Here is a 20,111-nt window from a genome sequence, read left to right on the forward strand (position 1 = left end):
GTGCTCGCACCAAACGCGCGGGCACACAGGATAAAACAACCTTGATATTTTGCTTCACGGCTTTCTATCAACCTTGAGCTGTAGCTGTCAGCCGGGAGTTTGTTTTGTTTTGGTGCTTTCTTCGGGCGATACAGGCAGTGCGGCGAATAGAACAATTTTACATAACAAGTGTGGGATTTTGTTGTTATTTCGATCCGGATTTTGTTAATTCATAGGGGTCCTGATCAGGTGCTTAAAAGATGGCATCGACAATAGAAAACTTTTACAAGAAAACAACGACGGCTGGTAAGATATCAAGCGCTTTTCTGTATCGTTTTTTCACACGATGATCACCACATATTTACGTGCATTGCAGGCATGAAAGAATGGCCACGCGATGCGGTCCTCTACCAACCGTACGAGGAAGAGCAGATACTGCTGGCCGAAAATGCGAGCTGCCTGGCGGTGCGTACCTATCTGAAGATGCTTAACCTACCCGTAGCACTCGAGCAGCGCGCAAACGCCGAATTTATCTCGCCCGGAGGTAAACGCACCAAGCTACCGGTACTACGGGTGGAAAACTTTATCTACGCCGAGTTCGAACACATCTCGGCGTTTGTGTTGGAAAACTTTGACAAATCGCTGCACACGCTCCTATCGGCCGAAAACAAAGACGTGATGCGTTCGTTCATCTGTCTGGCGGAACACATTTTCACCAATGCCGAGCAGTACGTGAGCTGGATCGATCCGGAGATACGCGATACGGTGACGAAGAAGCGCAACGGGTGCGTGTTTCCGTTCCCGCTAAACTATGTGCAAAACTGGCGCAAGGAAGGAGCTGTTAGGCGGCAGCTGAATTTGGCCGATCATCTTAATATAAGCCTCGAAAAGATGATTGCGGAGGTGGACAAGCTGTGCCAGAACTTGAGCGATCTGCTCGGAGATAAGCAGTATTTTTTCGGCAACAAGTAAGTGCGGGTTTTTTTTTGCTAGTTGAATGCTTGTCTGTACAAATTTACTTCCTTTCTTTGCAGTCCAACGGAATTGGATGCCCTCGTGTTTGGTCATCTGTATAGCATTTTTACCATGAAGTTGCCAAACAATGTGCTCGCCCTAACGATCCACAAGTACAGCAATTTGAACCAGTTTTGCTTAAACATTGACCAGACGTATTTCACGGCGAAGGAAAAGGGCAAAGGCATGAAGTAATCCTACAGGGTGCTCACATATATACCACGCGAGATGTTTTGTTTATGTGCATTGTAGGTTTTAAATGGAAAACGAATTCAAAAAATCGGAACGGATGTTTTGGTAATTTATACTCCGAAATTAGATCTTACTATTCAGGATAACTGCCAGAAATCCTATAACAATTCGGCGTTGATGAGACCTGTTCTTCATAAGACCTCCCGCATCTACCAAGAGACCAAGAGACTTATCATCCAAGAGATGCCACCATTCAGGCTTCATCCATGCAGAAATCTCGTATTCGAAGAAGCCTCGTTTAGAATAGTGTAATTCCTGCCCCAGGTTTCCTTGAGTCTGGACTAGTGATGGGAAAATTCCATTTTTTCCGAAACGGAACGGACCTTTTTAGTTGAACCTAAGTTCGATCGTTCCATTGAAGGAACAGAACGAACATAATAGGTTCGGAACGAAATTCTCATAATTAGTCTGGAACCTCCCCTGACACTAAGAAAGACACCTAAGTACCAGAATTTAATTTTTCTTGCAAGTTCTTTATTGAGATATTCATAACGTCTCCAACCAACTCCTCAACCAACAAAGTCCTCATCAGTTCAATAATTCTGCAACTTCAATCGCGGAACAATGTTCATGCTCGTCAGCTCCTGGAACAACAACTTACACGCGTACGGCATCGATATCTTCGAAACGCTCGCCGACGATCGACAGTTGTGACACCAGGACGAGTACGCCAACCGGCCACACACATTACACACGTCCACATCAAACGCATCGGACGATATCATCAATCGCTCCATAATCAACATACTAGCACCGTACGAAATCAAACAATCCCGCTCCATCTCGCCCAGTCGCAAACCACCCTCACGACTACGACCTTGTGTCGGTTGACGTGTCAGTACCGCCCTTGGACCACGTGCACGTGCATGCATCTTATCCTGCACCATGTGCTTCAGCTTTTGGTAATAAACCGGCCCGGAGTAGATATACATTTCGAGCGGTTCACCGGTAATGCCGGAGTAGAACACATCCTTTCCGAGGTAATTAAATCCATGCTTGAAAAGTTCATCCTGAAGATCCTGACACTTGGAACCACCGAATGCGGTTCCGTAATGGAACTTGCCCTCCAGCACACCCGCCTTACTGCCGAGCAGCTCGAGCGTTTTACCCACCGTCATACGGGATGGGAAACCGTGCGGATTCATCACCATATCCGGTGACATACCGTAATCGTTGAACGGCAGATCTTCCTGCTCGACGATCAACCCGGTCACACCTTTCTGACCGTGACGGGAACTAAATTTGTCTCCAATTTCCGGTCGTCTCGTTTGACGTAGGAGAATTTTGACGAGGAATTCTTCCTCATTGTTAGTGGACACAAGCACCCGTTCGGCGTAGCTCGGTTCCGTACCTTTGTAGGTGATCGGTACCGCACTGTACGCAATCGGTTGTTGACCAGATTCTTTCTGTTCGATGGGGTTGTTTGATTTAACGGCTGGCATTTCTTTGTTGACCATTGTTTGTTTGCACGTGAGCCGTTCTCCGGGCGATACGATTCCATCCGTATCGAGACACTCGTGTTTGGTGATAATTTTCCCAGTTAAAGCATCTTTCATTGGGCCCATGATGCGATCAAACGTCTGGTTACTGTACCGTTTGATGGTGCACTTGCTATTCTTGTACACAAGACACCGTCCATATCCACGATCGATTGAAGCTTTGTTAAGGATGAGTGCATCCTCAATATCATACCCTGAGTAGCTCATAACGGCGACCGTTGCATTCTGCCCGGCCGGAAGCTTATCGAAATTCGTAAGCTCAATCGTACGTGATCGCACCATCGGACTTTGCGGATACACAATGTTGTACATCAGCGTGTCGATACGGTTCTTCTGATTGTATCCGATAATTCCCATCGCTTGCTTACCCATAGCGCATTGGTACGTGTTACGAGGGCTCTGGTTATGATGAGGGTACGGTACCAGCCCGGCACAAACACCCAACAACGTAAACGGTTCAATTTCCAGATGTGTCGTCTTTTCCGGATCAATTTCCCGCTCCTGATACGCGATAAAGGAATCATTTTCCTCATTCACATCCAGATACTCAATCAGCCCGTCGTGCAGAAAGTCATCGAATTTCCTCAAGCCCAGCTTCAGCTGCTCGATGTGTTCCTGCTGCACGAGTGGCCTTCCACCCTGTACGATAATGTACGGCCGGCAAAGTCTTCCACCATCGGTGTGAATGTACACGCAGCGCTGGGTGTACGAGGTATGGATCGACACGAACGCACCGATCAATCCACGGCGACGCATCATCCGAAACACTTCTACCAGCCGCCGGTAGGCGATCGTTACGCCCAATATGTTTCCATTGATGAAAACCATAAATACCTTCGGATTGTTAATCGTTTCGCCACCGAGCAGTCGGATGTCTTCCACCCCGGCATTGTACGCCAACCTGATCACCGGTTCCTCATCCACCTCGGTCGTAATGTGTGTCATGAGTGCTAAATTCTTTACCAATCCACAAGCCTCTCCTTCCGGCGTATCCGAAGGACACAGCATACCCCACTGACTTGGTTGCAGCGAACGGGGACCGGACACTTTTCTCGTCTTTTCGAACTGCGAATTCACGCGCGTCATCATACCGAGGGCCGAAATGTAGCTCAATCTGGACAGTACCTGCGTCACACCGGCTCGTTCCATTTTAAATCGTTTTATCGTCCAATTACCAGTCGAAATAGCCGTCTCGAGCCCGGATGTAATGAGCGCTTCCCGCATGTGCTTTCCAACATCGAACTGTGCCGCTTTTATTTTCGGAATGTTCTTATCCGCTATCATTTTCAGCTCCCAGTTGAAGCGCTTGAATAGATCCTCAAACATGAGGGAAAGCAATGAACCGGCCAGTTCGAGCCGCTTGTTGCCGTAATAATCCCGATCATCTACCGCATTTCGATCTAATTCGGCTGCCATTACGCGTCGAATCATAAGTGCCACATAGATCGCTTTCACCTGGAAATTAAAACTCGGCACAGGGACGTGTGCTAGAATCGTTGTGGCCAGCAAATCACGTGCTTCATCCGCCGTGGTTTTATACTTGGTTGCTGCCGTTGTGAACCGTTTCGCGATCAGCTTCGAACCCATGTACTCCAGTGCACGCTGCTGGGTAAACACTTTATGATTGGCCGCTTCCAGCAGTGACGGTGCGAAACGCTTTTGCGTCTCCGAATCAATCCCGACCAGCTGCATTATTTCCTGATCCGACGCAATGCCCATCGCTTTCAGTATGATCGCGATCGGGATCTCCTCCGTCATGGAGTTGTGCTTCAGATAGTACCGGCCGTGCTTGGTAATAAGGATTGTGCGTGATTTTTTCTCATGCGTAGAGCTCGTTACCTGACACTGTATTACGCCGTTGTAATCTTCCGTAATCATTTTGTTCCAGCTCAACTGCTCCTGGATGAGAATGACCTTTTCCGTGCCGCGAATAATAAAGTAACCGCCCGGATCCATTGGGCATTCGTTCACTTTTGAAAGCTCGTAGTCGGATTTCCCCGATAGTACGCAGTTGGATGAACGGAGCATTATTGGCATACGGCCGATCAGTAACCCATTCCGGACGACACGCTGCGTACCACGGGTGTACTCAATGTCGACCGTAATCGGTGCCGAATAAGTCATATCCCGCAGGCGGCATTCGTGTGGTGTAGTGGATTTCGTATTGTTAAACCCTTCTTCGACGTCCGGCTTACCGACATGCACGTTGAGATACTTAAGGTAAAAGCACGGATCGGCATCACTTTTTACCTCTTCGTTCGCTTGGACGATCTTTTTGATGTCCACATTGATGAAATAGTTGAACGAATCGATGTGCTGCTTTACAAGCCCTTTTACCTGTAGGAACGCCGGTACTAGCTTCCATTTTTCCTGGCAAATGATACAAAATACTGTAAAATCGGCGTGTTTTCGCTTGGCAAAACGGGAAACCATCCACAAACCTCCAGAGCACGTTGTACTTTCTTGTAGTTTTTGCCCTCCTCTTTCCAGTGTTTTTCCTCGGCATGCATCGTACCGTCGGTTGAGAAAACTTTCCTCAACTGTTAGTGGACAAATTAGAACCTAAACTTTTCACTTTTTTACGCAAATTTTACTCAAATTACACCATAAAATGCAGGACCGTACCGTGCGTGTGGAACGTGTTCCGATTGTAAACACTGTTTTGACGTTTTGTGCCGGCAAGCCAGGGATGTCCAATTACAACTTTGAGTATACGGATGTGAAAATGCTTTTATTTGGGTTTTTTATTGAATGGAAAAGGAAACAGTTATTTAAAAAAGAATTTAATACAAGTAAACCATCAACTCCGATCAAATGAATTAGAAAAAGTGAAGATATTCATTCGATTTCATCGAAAAGAACCACTGAAACCATGCTTTGACATCTCCGATGTAAACAAAATGTGATCGAAAAGCAGGACAGCAGTTGTAATCGAGCAGTTTACGGGTTTTCGTGTACTCCTCAATACCTCAAACAAGTAGATATCGATAAAACTTAACGATTCTGTTAATTTTTTACTATATTTTGTTCAAAGCATAAAATTCACAATAATTTATTTGTGAAAAAGACGGATAATCATATTTCTCCTTTGCCTCAATTGTCAAACATCATTTTAATCGACCGACCTAAAGTTACAGCTTATCCATCTTTCCCTTTTGTTATGCTCGTTCGCAACAACATGCCAACAACATACAACCGCAACCACCCCACAACGGTTGAAGTAGGGGGAATGGATGAAAGAAAGAAAAGAAACCAGTCTTGAAGTACGATCGCTTCCATCCGTCGTCTAGTTTTAGTCATACTTTCACATTCATTCGGTTCGGTTTGCTCGTTTGCCATCGTCAGATATTTACAAAATTCCACTAGCAACTGCAAAGAAGTGATCTTTAGCTGTAACAGTGCTGTATGTTTATCGTTTCTTAGGTAAAAGAAAGTCCAAAGATATCTAAGTGTCTTTTTGGGTTTGAAATCACCTTCAAGTGCTAACGGAGCGATCGCATTCCACCATTTTGCTAGCTCCAAATTCAATGCCGTAACCAGCTGATCAGTTTGACTTACTGACACGGTTCGGAAGAGCAATAGTGCCAAATTATGTGTGTCTTCATGGTCTGGAATACGTGCTAATTAGTGTCACCGTCAAGTCGCCACTCTCGTTTGCGTGACATTTATTCGAAAACCTCAGCCTTGATAATTCCTACCACATCGCATCAACACTTCGATGATCGTAATCAAGCTGACCGTAGTACGATCGGTATTGAGTGTGCATAAAGCCCAGTAACGTGTGTGGCATAATGTATATCATATACACTCCCCACCCGTAATCGTAATCGCAAAGACCCAAATCTGGGTTTAAGCTGAAACTGATTCCCCCAGTAAAGCCACAAGGAGAAGGAAAGAAAAGCTACCCCTGTCCACGTGCAAAAAGGCGTAGTCGTGCGTGATCTCCCCCGGTGGTAGGTTTTTTTATTATATTTTTGCGTCCGTGATCTGTGATGTGAAAAATTTACTACTACCACCACCACTACCTTGCGCTTTGCGATCATTAGTGTCGTCCTAGTGCTTACGGTGGCTGACGGTAGGCGAAAAGAAGTTCCAATTAAATGATTAGCACGTGTGTTTGTTTGTATGTGTGTGTATGTTTGTGTGATCAGTCGATTGAATTAATGAAACAACTGCTCTGATTATATACGGCTCTACCGTTGAGTGAATTGTCCGTCGGTCTGATAGGAAAGTGAAACACAGTTCGATACGAAAGATTTGCGCTCGCCAACAAGCGACGAACCCTCGGCGCGGGAAGGGCGATCGCTACGATCGGCGATGATTCGACTCGCGATGTTTAGTGAAGTGGATCGAGTGTTGAAGGGAAGCCAAGAAGCCCTTTTTTAGAGTACCTCTAGAGACCATTGACTGGGCGAGGGATAATTGATCTGCATGCACCGGCTGACAGCATGAAGTGTAGAAAGCTATTTGTTTGAACGAGCAAAAATTGATCGTGTCGGTTTGCGATTTCTAGTCATGTAAATCGATTTCATAGAAGTGCAGTTACTATTAATGGGAGATCATAATGAATTGAAATGATCTTTCGTCGACATTCAAGTTTGTTGTTGACAAAGGTGCGTTTTTCTGTTTATTTTCTATAACTAACGAAGCTTGAAGCTGGATTTTAAAGGCTCTCGAGTCGATGATTATCGCTCGGTGAAGGGTGTTGTTGAGTTACAATTATTTTTTAAATTCTTTTCAATCACCACTTTAAGACAATATTTGAAAACAATATTTTTTTTCGATAAGTGACGGTCAGGTTTACCATTCGGCATCTACTCAACAAAGAAACCCGAAAAAATTATCCTCAGGAGTGAGAGAACATTTTAAGTAGCCTATAATATATTTACTTTCCGTTTCATTCCTTGTACAGCGTGCGATAAGTGTGGTTCCACGGCATCAGCTAAACCGGAAAACAAGCGACGAACCCCTGGGTACACCGGGTAGCACAACATGCACGTCAAGGTCAGCGAATAATGTCCACTCCGCCCAGGCTCCATGTCGCTCTTTTTTGCAAGCCCCAACAGTGTGCGTGTGTGTGTATGGGATAGTGTTTTGTGAATGGTGAAACGGATTGATTTACAGTGTAACAAAAAGAACGCGAAACAAAAACGCGGTTCCCTCTGGTAAGGCGTCTCAGTCAACAGCTTCAAACGGCCACGGGCCTCACACAGTCGTGCAGAACAATGAAGCAAAAACGTGGCAGTCGGCTATTGAATGGGTTGGGCGTAATTGTGGCACTTTGGGTTGGGTGGCTAACGGTGTGCGCTGCCCCGTGTGCCCACGCAGAATATATACCACCTGGACCGAAATACAAATGCCCGGAAAAGTAAGTAAAGTTCTCTCATTCTCGCACCATAAGAAAGGCCCGTTTTTTGTAATTGTCGTATTTTTTAGCATTAGTTACATAGAGTGACAAATTGGTTTTTATCAAGGAATTGGTGTTTTTGACTGCGATTAGTCGCGCTGAAGCCCTTACACTTTTTTATATAACCACAACCATCGACTGGGTAAATGTACAGACATTTTTGTTCAAAATGCAATTCACGACGCTGTAGAGAGATCATCGTACAGCTCCACACAATGTCGGGGCCAAAGAAGAATTCGTCAATATTCCTCCATATCTCAGATATATTTCTCTAGACTTTTAGGATCTAATCCTAAAAGTCTAGAGAAATAAACTAAATAACCTCTGCATTAGAAATCCTTAAAAAACAAGAATGTCATAGAAAACGTGCGCGTTAGCGCCATCTATCGGAGACTAGCAAAACTATCCGAATAACGATAGCCGTGCAATTCACACAACCCGACTTTCATTCTTCTTTCCAGAATTAAACTCATCTACCCTTGCATCTGTACCCACGGTACGGACGATGGTATCTACATCCAGTGTGAAAACTCTAACCTGGCCAGCCTCTCGGTCGCATTCATCAACCTTGCCAGCTCGAACGTACCGATCGTGCAGCTACGCTTGAAGCGATGCAAAATCAGTAAGTACTCCGTGGGGAGGTGGGGACGGGTTGTTCCACAATCTAAATTCCACAATCCAGGCCAAAACAATCGTTGTAACGTCAGAGCCGCTGCATTTGCACAAATGCAACACCGCATCCAGCACACCAACCCAATTACTTCATCCATTTATTTGCCTGTGTGCTACCGCCAGATATATCAACGGTGTTAATGTTCACCATTGTGTCTCGTCTTATCGGTTGATATGACTTTCTTACTTGGTTGAGGGTTTTTTTTTCTTCTTGTTCCTCGTACGCAATAATCCTCCATAGTAGATAAAACTATCTACCGAAAGAGAGTGTTTTGGGGAGGTCAATTGGAACCGTTTTGCTATTCGCACCCGTTTTAGCGAAGATTTGACACTGGAAAGAGGTACGACAGGGTGTAATGTGTCTTGACAGGGTATGGGGGCATAAACCTTCTTGTGGTTCGCTGCACAAAGCTCGGCTTTTAAGTGAACTTTGGTTTAGTACCGAGTTTTTGGACCTGCAAATTGAACCTTCCAGTAACCCTGGGGCTAAAACCAGCAATTTTGATGCTTCAGCAGTCACGTCGCGCTAGTGGATTGTTTCAGCATTTTTGTATCAATGGCAAAATAAAATTGGAAGGAAAAATTATCTCCCAAACTAGCTAATGCTTTAAAGTACTTACTTCTACTCTAGCTTTCTCGTATTAATCTCCCTAACGAGATTATCTACAAATGGGAAATGAAGCAATCGCCAAAGTCACATCCCCATTATTATTTTGTTCTCTTTGCTTACCAATTTACCCACACGGCCGAGGCCTTCTGATACTTGCTCATTCGAGCTCATGAGCACGTGAAAGCAAGTCCGACGACGGGTAATTGTTTTAATACATTTCTCTAAATCTTTACCGCACCTCGCGCTTATGTTTGGCCACAACTTCCCGGGCTGTGAATTCTTCACAACACACTGCGGCATTGGGAAGAAAATGGAAAGAAGGAAAAAAACATAAACAACGGCCAACAGGAAGAAAGTTTTCCCCCTCGTAACAACAGTGCAACGAAATGGGAAAATGTGGAGCAAATGCGACGTGAAGTGTTTGTTGTCTTTTTTCCATCTGCTCAACTGTACTTGCTTAACAAGGTTAACATAACGCTCTTTTTATAGGGTTTCGATCGAATTACTAAAAGCTTCATGGAGAACACTTTGCAATCATATAGTGGAATCTTGCATTCAGTTAGGGTAAATCTGCAACACTGCTGGAGAACTTTGCAATCATGTAGTGTATTTTTCTTGCAAACATTTGATACTCCTTGGAAATAAATAAAAAATGATACATTATTCCTAAAAAAAAATTAAATCAAGCCGATGATGCAAAAGGAAAGGCATCTGAATGTAATTCCCGCCTTATCATCACGCTATCATCACAATCGATAAGACAATTTAGAAAGTAGCTTTGCATGTGCAAGCCAGCGATAGTGGCCCCACATTAATGTATGCATACATCCGTCGGCAGAAGAATTAAGAATGCAAATGCAGACCAAACCTGATCCGAGCGCTTCACGAGAGTACAGACATCAAACAGGTCAAGTCCGGTAGAAATGGTGCTTAAGCAAGCAGTTCGAAATGGATTAAAAAAGTGAAATGACAGGTTGAAAAACAAAAACATTTCTCCACCGTTTGAACGGACCGAGTTACAACAAAACATTCCATTGCATTGTGCGTCTCAGTGGAGACAAAGAGGAAAAACGGTGGTCAACATGGTACAATTAACCGCCGAAAGCTCAGTCAAAACAAGGTTGCAAGCCCTTCGAGTGTGACAAAACTGGTAGGGGTCCGCCCTTTTGCGTTGACGTGGTCGATTGAGCTGGCAGGTTGTTGGGTTTTCCGGGTGGAGAGTGGGTTCAAAATCATGTTATGTTTATGTCAATGGACACGGTTCGTGAAACCTGGTAGTGACAACTTACTCTAAACGCTTTCATAAAAATGGAAAATGTGTTTATTTTACGTTTTTCCATTGAAAGAGGTTACTGTTATAACCATTTGAGGGGAGTCGTTAGTTACTGGTGGTTGTTTTTATGTTTAAAGAATTTGCTTAGATAGTGTAGGGAGTCTGGTCTGGTCTGGTCTTCACAGGGCAAGACCAGTGTTTACATCCCATCCAAGATCGGTCCTCCTGTAGAGAGGGAATCTGCCACGAAGAAGAAGAAATCTGCGTCCATCTCGGGATGGCACCTAGTGGCAATGCTTAGTGGGACGTTAATAAACCATTAATTCCTTTCCCCGGTTTTTTTTCCAGAAAATCTCTTCGGAACCCTTCTCCACAAACTGTCCGTCAAACATCTCTACATGACCGATACACCGCTTACCAGCATTGCCGATCATGCGTTCTACGGCATCAACGATACACTGCAAGAGCTTCACCTGATACGAACCGAGCTGCCGGAGTTTCCAACTACGGCACTCAAAATTCTAGGCCTTCTTAAAGTCCTCAATATTGATGGACATCAAATCGAGATGCTACCGAAAGGTGCCTTTGCTGGGGCACAGTTCGAGGGAACGCTAGAGAAGCTCCACTTGGTGAATGGTCCTCTTGGGGAGTTGGCAGCAGATATATTCGGTGTAAGTTTTATTGATCAGCTGGGAGGGATCGGGATCTGAACCACTGTTAACTGAGCAAAATATTTACAGAGCTTGAAGAAAGTGAAAACACTCGATCTTCATGGCAATCAACTGACAGCGTTGAAGAAGGGACAGTTCAAAGGGATGCGAGAGGTGGAGATACTCGATCTGAGCTACAACAATCTCACCAAGCTTGACGCTACCCACGTGTCCGACCTTACCAAGATGACTTGGTGTAATGTATCCAACAATGCGCTTACGGAAATTACCAGGTACTAAAGACAAGTATTATTCCCAGGAACGGTGCCTAAAAGTGATTTCGTTTTACAGAGGCACATTTGCACGTAACACTGTGCTCCGGGTGGTAAATATGGCCGCCAATGCAATCCGCAAGATCGATGCTAACACATTCCGTGGGATGCGATTTTTGCGCCGACTCTATCTGAGCGATAACATGATCAGCGATGTAGGTCGTGGAACGTTCGGATCAGTCACACGTATCGGGACGATCGATTTGGCACGAAATCGCATCAAGAAAGTCGATTATCAGATGTTCTTTCAGCTAAACTATGTAGAGGTATGGTAGCTTAAGAATCGAAGAGTACAGTAGTCATTATAAATCACACTTTATCTCAATCTCTCTCCATTCTAGTTGATCGATCTGGCCGAGAATGAAATTACAGAAATTCAAAAAGATTCCTTCAAAGATCTCTACCTCACGCACATCAACATTTCACACAATCGGCTCGAAACGATCGAGCCCAAATCGTTCATCAACTGTGCTAACATGACCGTGCTCGATCTGTCCCACAATTTAATCCGCGCCATACCACGTACCGCGTTCGACGAAACGACGTACGCTACGGAATGGATCGTTACACACAATCTTCTCACAAACATGACGCAACTACCTCTATCCAACATGACCGGGTTGAAGATCTTAAACGTGTCCTACAACAATCTTGTGGAGATACCGAAGAACACCTTCCCAAAGCTTTGGGAGCTGCATACGATCGATGTGTCCCACAACAACATCTCGCACATCTACAACGCCGTCTTTCAGAATTTGCTCTCCCTTCGTAATCTCAACCTCAGTTACAACGCACTGGAAAAGATTGGTCCCTCCACATTCGGCACACTGCCAACGCTGCTCGAGCTCGATCTAAGCTACAATCGCCTCCGTGACATTACACGTGGAGCTCTCGCGAAAACAACGGGATTACGCTTTCTTCACATGCAACACAACAAGCTGGAGAAGGTGTTCCAGATACCGATTTCACTGAACGAGCTTAATCTGTCCCACAACGAAATAGCCGAAATACCGGAGAAAACATGGCCCACCATGAACTCACTCTTGGGGCTCGATCTTAACCACAACCGACTGGCAAACAATCTTGTCCGGGGAAGTTTTGCTGGTCTGCTAACCCTTCAGCGTTTGCATCTCGAGTCGAATGGTATTTCCAACGTACCGAAAGATAGCTTTTCGGACCTTGGCACTATGCAGTATCTGTACCTAGCGCACAACAACATAACGGAACTGCCGAAAGGTGCGTTCGGTAGTTTGCCGATTCTGTTCGAGCTGCAGATAACCGATAATGGGTTGGAGCGTGTTACTGAGCGTGCTTTCGATGGGTTACTGCAGCTGCTGACACTTAACATGTCGAGTAATTTGCTACGATCGGTTCCGAATGGAGCGTTCCATGGGTTAGTGTCGTTGCGGCGGCTTGATATGTCACACAATCTGCTTAGCTCGTTGGACAACAAGACGCACGGTTTGCTAGACGATTGTCTCAGCCTGGATGAGGTGAGTTAGGATTATCAAAAATTTCCCTTCACAACCACAAACTAATCTTCCCATTATTCTTCATCACTCTTCGTTCAAGGTCAATCTAAGCCACAATCGTATCAGCTTCGTGACGAGAAAAACGTTTCCCTCGGACCCATACATCCCGTACCGTTTGCGATCGGTCGATTTAAGCTACAACACAATGTCCATCGTGACGGGTGACCTGAAGGTTGGCACCACCACGCTGCACCGTTTAAATCTTTCCCACAACAACATCAAAGAGATACGACCGAATGTTCTCGGCAATCTTACATCCCTCCGGGAGCTAGATCTCTCCTACAACGAGCTATCAAAGGTGGAGAACGAAGTGTTCCGAATGCCGGCCAACTTTTCCACACTCTACCTTCATCACAACAAGCTTTGGAATGCGTCCTATGATGCGTTACTGAAGCTGGACAACCTAACCCTGCTGGATCTACGTTTCAACGAGCTAACGCACTTTGAACCGGAGCTTGTGCGGAAGATGAAATCGTCCAATCTAACTGTGGCGCTTGGTGGAAATCCTCTACAGTGCGATTGTTACATGCGACCACTGTTCCACTATCTCCGATTACTGCCATCGATTGGGGAGCTTTATAAGGAGTTAGAGTGTGCCGTTCCGAGCTCGCTCGCTGGGGAGCGGTTGTACAATGTGACGGACGAACTGTTGGCGTGTGTTCCGGCGGTTGAAGAGGAAGCGTTTCGACCACTGCCTGATCTACGGTTCCGTGAGATTGCTTAGTAAGTGTTTTGGATAGCAATTCTACTAAGCTAAGACTTCAGAGTTAACGAAATCGTTTTTTGGTTTTGCTTACAGCTTCCGTGGACAGTTGGTTGTGAACTGGTACGTGGCAGCAACGTCCGATGTGGCCGATTTTTACGTGTACATCCGCGACCAGGCAAATCATATCATCGTCGAACGGACGGTAGCATACAGCAGTCGAACACTGGCGATCGATGGGAATGACATTCGGCCGCAGGGCGATCCCCAGCTGGAACTGTGTGTACTGGCCAAGTCAAGTGATGGTGCGATCAATTTCCTTGATCGTCAGTGTGTACCACTGCCGGCAGATCTGGAAGCGGTCAAGCGACAGTACCACGCACAGTACAACTACAAGTACCCGCTCAATCTGGCCAAGGCCAGCGCTCGATCGCGGGCGAGCAGTGATATACGGGCGGGCCTAACAATTCCATTGTTGCTCGTTTGGCTCTGGCTGACTGGTGTCGTAAGCTGTCGGGTTCAGTGGTCGTGCTAGTGATGTGCTCCCGGGTCCAAAAAAAAAAAGGTTGTATTTATTGTCCGTTTACGTTTATGAGCTTCATAGATTTAAGTCCCAGTGAAAAGCTTTTTGTACCGGGACATGATAGTGTTAGTATATTAAGTAGATTGAGATTATACTATTACAACCAGAACACACAATTTAGCGGGTTTCCATTCACTGTAGCATCCGATTCCACTTTTAAGTATTCCGAAAATCTCCTCATTAAGGCACCCAATAAGCAATTCAACGAGAGCAGGTGAGACTTCCTGTAGACGGGTTTTGTGTCATGCTGGAGTCGTCTCGAGACCTCGGGATTTCGATTCTAACGTAGTTAGAGTCGCTCCAATACCTCGCCAACGTCAGCATCAACCTTGCATTCAACCATAGCCGCTTCTTCCACGATGTCTGCAAGAACAACCGGTTGGCAGCGTGCATCGAAATATGAAGCAAGAGCTAGAGATTGCAGACACCATTCAGAAATGTGATGACTCAGTAAAAGCACGATCATACTTCTGTGCTACCGGCTATTTAATGATACTTTCGGATGACTACGTGCAACGATTTCAGGGACATCTCATCAGCTACTCATCTGTAGCCTTAATCTAATGTTCTTGGAAGAGTCCTCATGAAGCCATTCCTTCCTACATATGTTACGTGTCACACGAACAATTGCTCGCTCTCGGCCGTGCCGGTAATACGTTGATGGTCATCACTTTATCACACTCGAGATCATCTCAGGGGATGCTCACTTTCACTTTCACAGCACCGTAACGTTCCACCAGCGAACCAAACTGTGACAGCGCCACAACATATCTAACATCGATCAGGAGTGTAAATTTGTTACCGCCGGAGAATGGGTTTTAGATTAAACACTGCAGATTTGGCCGACGGTAACGCTCAAGCTGACCGCCAGTCGGATCTTCGCATTGCTTGACAGTCACGCCATTTTCACATTAAGTGATGCAGGTGTTTTACGGTTCACTTCCTACCATCGTGGTTCCAAAATATTCGTCATGGGTTTATGGACTCTGCGGAACCAGTGCAAAATAAGTGCGAAAATACAAATCACAGCCGAAACTGGTGGCGTTCGACAATGGATGCGTTCCGAGTCTTTACCGAATTTACGACGCCACTAATTAATGATGATAGCTTCGCAACAAGTGGCAATTAAACGTTAACGGCAAGACAGAGCTTCGAAAGGTAGTTCGTTCCCTGTTGGCGATCTGTTTGATTTTGGTTGAATGATAATGAGTTTAACTTATCCATAAAAACCGACCATAGAAAGTTATGATATATTGCTGCAACTTTTTTAAAACTCAACATTGCAACGTGAAATACGCATTGTGTGTGGATAAATTGGATTAATTGCTAAGTTTTCATTGTGTACAAAAATTCGTTAAAATTGTTTTTTATTACCTTGTTGTCTACTCTTAGTGACACAACTCCACATCCACAGGCGCTTGATTTTGTTATCTTTTTACGTTACAAATTCGCTCGCACTGAATGCAAAGTAAGTAACTATTTGCACTTCCGGGACATTGAAACATAAAAAAGAAGAATAATTTTTCCTTCACACACACACACACGCACTCGCCACCGGAACGACAATAGAAAAGCGAAACACCTTGACAAAACTATCCCACTTTTCCTGACACTTTTGCAACGGGCTTTTCTTCGCATTTCCCTTTACTTTTGCCATCTGACTGGCCGCCCGGATCCGGATGCCAGCCCCCCATCGGGCAAGGAATAAATGTGACACTTTTCTACTTTGGCTTCCTTTTGTCATGATGCTATGTTGGCGCCGTCGACAACGAATGTTGACGACCGGTTCCAAGCGACGAGAAAAGAAGATTGTTTTCCTGTTTTTTTTTTTGCATTGTGCTGTGTGATAAGGGAAATACGCTGACACCGGGAAGGAAAAACATTTACCATCACCATTTTTGTTTTGTTTTGTGTTTTTTCTTTGCGTGTTCTCTTTCTATTTTGTCGCTTTTTTGGGAAGAATATGGCTCGCTAGATTGTATTCCTTTTCTGATTGTATTTTATATTTTCGTCTCAATAAAAATTCCTCTAAATTTTATTATTATTTAGTTTTTTTGTACAATAATACATAAATAGTTTTAAAATAACAAAAGCTTCTTAACGTTTGCAAGGTTTTTTGGTATTTAATCGTATTTTCTGTGTATTGGTTGATTGAATTATTTTTGCTTCGTATTGGTATATTTTGGCTATACTTTTTCTAAATCTGTTTAACTTTTCTTTTTATAACTTATTTATGATGATTTTCATATTATTTCAAAATATTTTTTTTTATAATTTCCACCTTTATTTTCGATGTTTTGAAATTAATAGAATTATAGGATCAGTTTCGTCTTGTTTCGCTTAATTTTTATTTATTTTTTCATGATCTTATCTAACTCTTATTTTCTTCTACTTACGCTATTTCTAATGTTTATCTATAGGTTTTTTTTCTTATCTATTTTCCACCATAAGCTTCATAACTTTTCAAAGACAGTTTGACAGGTTTTATACCTTTAGTATTTTTTAAATTACGCTTCCATAAATTACTAATTCGTCTCAAGATTTATTGTATCGATCGTGCTAACTCAACATCTTATGCTACATTTTACGAACCTTTACAGATTAAATTACGTTTCGCCATGTGCGGGGAAGGCCTTGGATAGACCCTCCACCACGAACGTCCCCCATTTTCTGGCCCTTCCTCGTCCGCATATTTGTTCTTGGATTTGATTAAATTTAGCTTCACCATCACCTTCACAAAATGTGTTTGCAAGGATACACCCAAGTGTTAAAATAGTCTTCAGCTCTTTCGCTTCTCGCACTCACTGCGTGCCTGAACCGAAACCGGCATTGCAAACGTTAACCCCGGGGAAAATTAAAGGCCAGCAGCAAAGGAAACGGGCGGCAAAAAGTTAATGAAAATGCGCAATTTATTTTGCTCTCCACCGGTGGGATTGGATATGGCTTCGGATCCGTGGGGAACCTTTGTTTGGGGATATAGGAATAAACTGAATAATTTTTTTTGGGAAAAGGTCCGTCGGAAGGGAAGTAGCTAGCTATTTTATACATTTTATATACTTTGATAGTCGGTTCGGGTTAAGAGCGATCCGGCGACAACGGTGCCAGACTTTACACAGCAGCACCGGAGTTCAAATCCCATCCGGACCGTTCCCCCGAAGTGAGTGGTATCAATGAAATAAGTCTAGTAAGTCATTTGATGGCCGGCATGACCTAGTAGGTATTTAAGACTCATGCAAGAAGGAGAAGACACTTTTATAGTTACATTTTTAGTACTCAAGCTAGAATTCTAAATTCCTCTAAAAAGAGCTCTTTTTACGTTACATTACAATGTATAAAGCTTTTCATAACATCCTCTACAGCAAATAGACAATCTCCAATATGTCCCTGTAAACATGTTATTAACTTTTATATTCGCCAAATGCACCTCAATAGCAACCACCAGCAAAGCCACCCCGGTTGAAAAACCGAATGTCCAAACAATCGGTACACCGCAGCTTGTACATACACACGCACGCACGCACAAAAGCCGTGAATTTCACTAAGCCATCTCGACCATATCGAAGACAAACAAGCAGCAGGCAACCAGGCGACACAAAAACAAAGCACCATTTCCGTTCGACGGTAAAATTCCGCCGCCCAGTTTTTCCCTCCCCCAAAACAGCGCTGCAGGATTCTAATCCATCCTAAAATTGTCCACCGATCGATCCGGGTGTACCCGTGCACAACAACAAATTCTCGTCGAGTGCGTTGTCGTCGTCCTCCACAGGATTGCAAACATTAATCTAAACTCCACAAACGCGTTTACAAACGCAATTCCTGTTCAGGATTTCTTTCTTGCCGCCTGATGCTTGTCCCGCTCGTCCGAACCATTCTTCCCGATTCGATTGTTCGGTCGGTGGCACAACAAAGAGCCGTACCTAGAGCGCAGAGAGCTACTACAGGAAGGGCCCCGAAAACGGTAGAACTTTACAAATGGTTGACTGTGGAGCAGAAGAAGGAAGCATCCTGCGCCATCTTCCATCCCTAAGAGGAGACAATAAGAGTTCGGTGAGTCGTGAAGCAGCGTGTCCTCGACCACCGTTCCCGAAAAGCTTCATCCCTGTTCATCCGTCAACGCACCACATGGGCAAGGTAAATAGATAACCTACAAATCAATTCTATTACTTCGCTTGTATGTGCACAAATTGTTGGGTTTAATGTGGAAATTTTCACAACAAATTTCATTACATCTTGCCGCCATCGCCGTGTACCTAATATGTAAGGGCTCCGCGAGTGTTACCGAGGACCCTCCTCAGTACAGGAGTGGCAGGATGCTCTATGTAAAAAGCCACCACATGGTTGTAAACCGACCAACACTACCAAAAACACATCACAGTTGGCACAATACTCAACACACATAGCAACAACGTGGCTCTAGGACTGTTTGTGTGTGTGCATCCTTTCTGAACAGCGCTTGTATGTGTGTGAACAGCGCAGTACAAGGACGCACGCGGCAAAGGACCCTTCAACAAAAACGGACGAGCGGTGAAAGTAGCCAGCCAATAAGAAGCACTCTTGTAACACAACACGATACCATGGGCTAGACCTTGCTCGCTCACTCGACCACACACGCAAGCGAGAAGGGTAATTTTAAAGCTGTATTGGTATTACTTACCCTACCACGCGCCACGCCTGCCTTCTTCACGTACTTCCCCCAGTCAACCTCAACCAAACTCAGCGCATGCAGCGGGTGAAGTTGAATTGTGCAAAAGCCTTTCTCCACAAACACACACACACACGCCGGATAGCCGAAGTCGGAAGGCAGTAGTAGCAGCAGTCGTAGTAGGCGATGATAGAAATAATAACAAAATTTTTGCTTTGCGCAAATTTTCTACCCATGTCCTTGTTGGACAAGGATTCCTCATGTACACGCGCATCCACTTCCTTTCGTTCTTGCGTGGTACAAACAAAAGTATAATCGTGTGTGAAACGAGAGAGGAAAAACTTACCGCATAACGTCTCCCCAGATGGGATATTTTATTGGAGCACTTTGGGGAACTCACAGTTTTTGGTGCAGGAATTCGCTACGGATAAGTCATGGATCACCAACGAAGTATCATCGGTCCAAGGAGACATCAAAATACGTTAATTTGAATTAATATTTACAAACGATTTTACAAGACTGAAATAAGTAAAACTGGAATGGTGAGTATCACAATTGCACAGTTGCTTCTACTCTGGTGGAACTGATCAGAATCTTTATCAGTGATGGAATTCACTTTGGACACGTTTGCAACCGCCAGGTTCTTCATGATCCAGGCCCACTTATCGTTAAAGGGAACTCTATATCCTAGATACTTTATCTTACTAAAGGCCTCATCACGAAAGGAACTACTTATTTGTCTGCTTCTTGGCTTAACGACCTACTAACGTTAAGCTGGTCAACTAATAGATTACGGGACTTATTAATATTTGGTTGTTGGATGACGCTGTCGCCTATAACTCCAGACCGCGGGAACTTAGTTGTCTCAAAAGCCTTGTTTGGACTATGTGAAGGACCTCATCTTCCACGAAGGAGCCTCGCCCTCAAAGAGTATCTCATAGTAGGAAAGACTTTGTCGTTCGA

At 44.5% G+C, this 20,111-nt stretch overlaps 4 protein-coding genes across 4 annotated transcripts in view; 2 read left to right on the forward strand and 2 right to left on the reverse strand.

Annotated features, from left to right (window-relative positions):
- The window catches only part of LOC126565068 (alpha-tocopherol transfer protein-like), a 174,457-nt gene that overhangs the window by 100,469 nt on the left and 53,877 nt on the right, over positions 1-20,111 (reverse strand). The window lies entirely within an intron of this gene.
- On the forward strand, positions 226-1,189 carry LOC126565225 (metaxin-2). Its single transcript, XM_050222382.1, has 3 exons — positions 226-285; positions 356-947; positions 1,014-1,189. The coding sequence occupies exons 1-3, from the start codon at positions 240-242 to the stop codon at positions 1,186-1,188; spliced, it is 813 nt and encodes a 270-aa protein (XP_050078339.1). The 5' UTR covers positions 226-239; the 3' UTR covers position 1,189.
- On the reverse strand, positions 1,779-5,355 carry LOC126563946 (DNA-directed RNA polymerase III subunit RPC2). The gene is made up of 2 exons (XM_050220811.1): positions 5,186-5,355; positions 1,779-5,114 (listed from the first exon to the last, which is right to left on the reverse strand). Exons 1-2 carry the CDS (start codon positions 5,252-5,254, stop codon positions 1,779-1,781), a joined length of 3,405 nt encoding a protein of 1,134 aa, XP_050076768.1. The 5' UTR covers positions 5,255-5,355.
- LOC126560350 (chaoptin) lies at positions 7,969-14,458 on the forward strand. The gene is made up of 8 exons (XM_050216312.1): positions 7,969-8,112; positions 8,613-8,773; positions 11,055-11,377; positions 11,447-11,649; positions 11,708-11,954; positions 12,030-13,181; positions 13,261-13,943; positions 14,020-14,458. Exons 1-8 carry the CDS (start codon positions 7,970-7,972, stop codon positions 14,456-14,458), a joined length of 3,351 nt encoding a protein of 1,116 aa, XP_050072269.1. The 5' UTR covers position 7,969.

This window comes from Anopheles maculipalpis, chromosome 3RL, assembly GCF_943734695.1.
Source record: "Anopheles maculipalpis chromosome 3RL, idAnoMacuDA_375_x, whole genome shotgun sequence".
Lineage (NCBI taxonomy): Eukaryota > Metazoa > Arthropoda > Insecta > Diptera > Culicidae > Anopheles > Anopheles maculipalpis.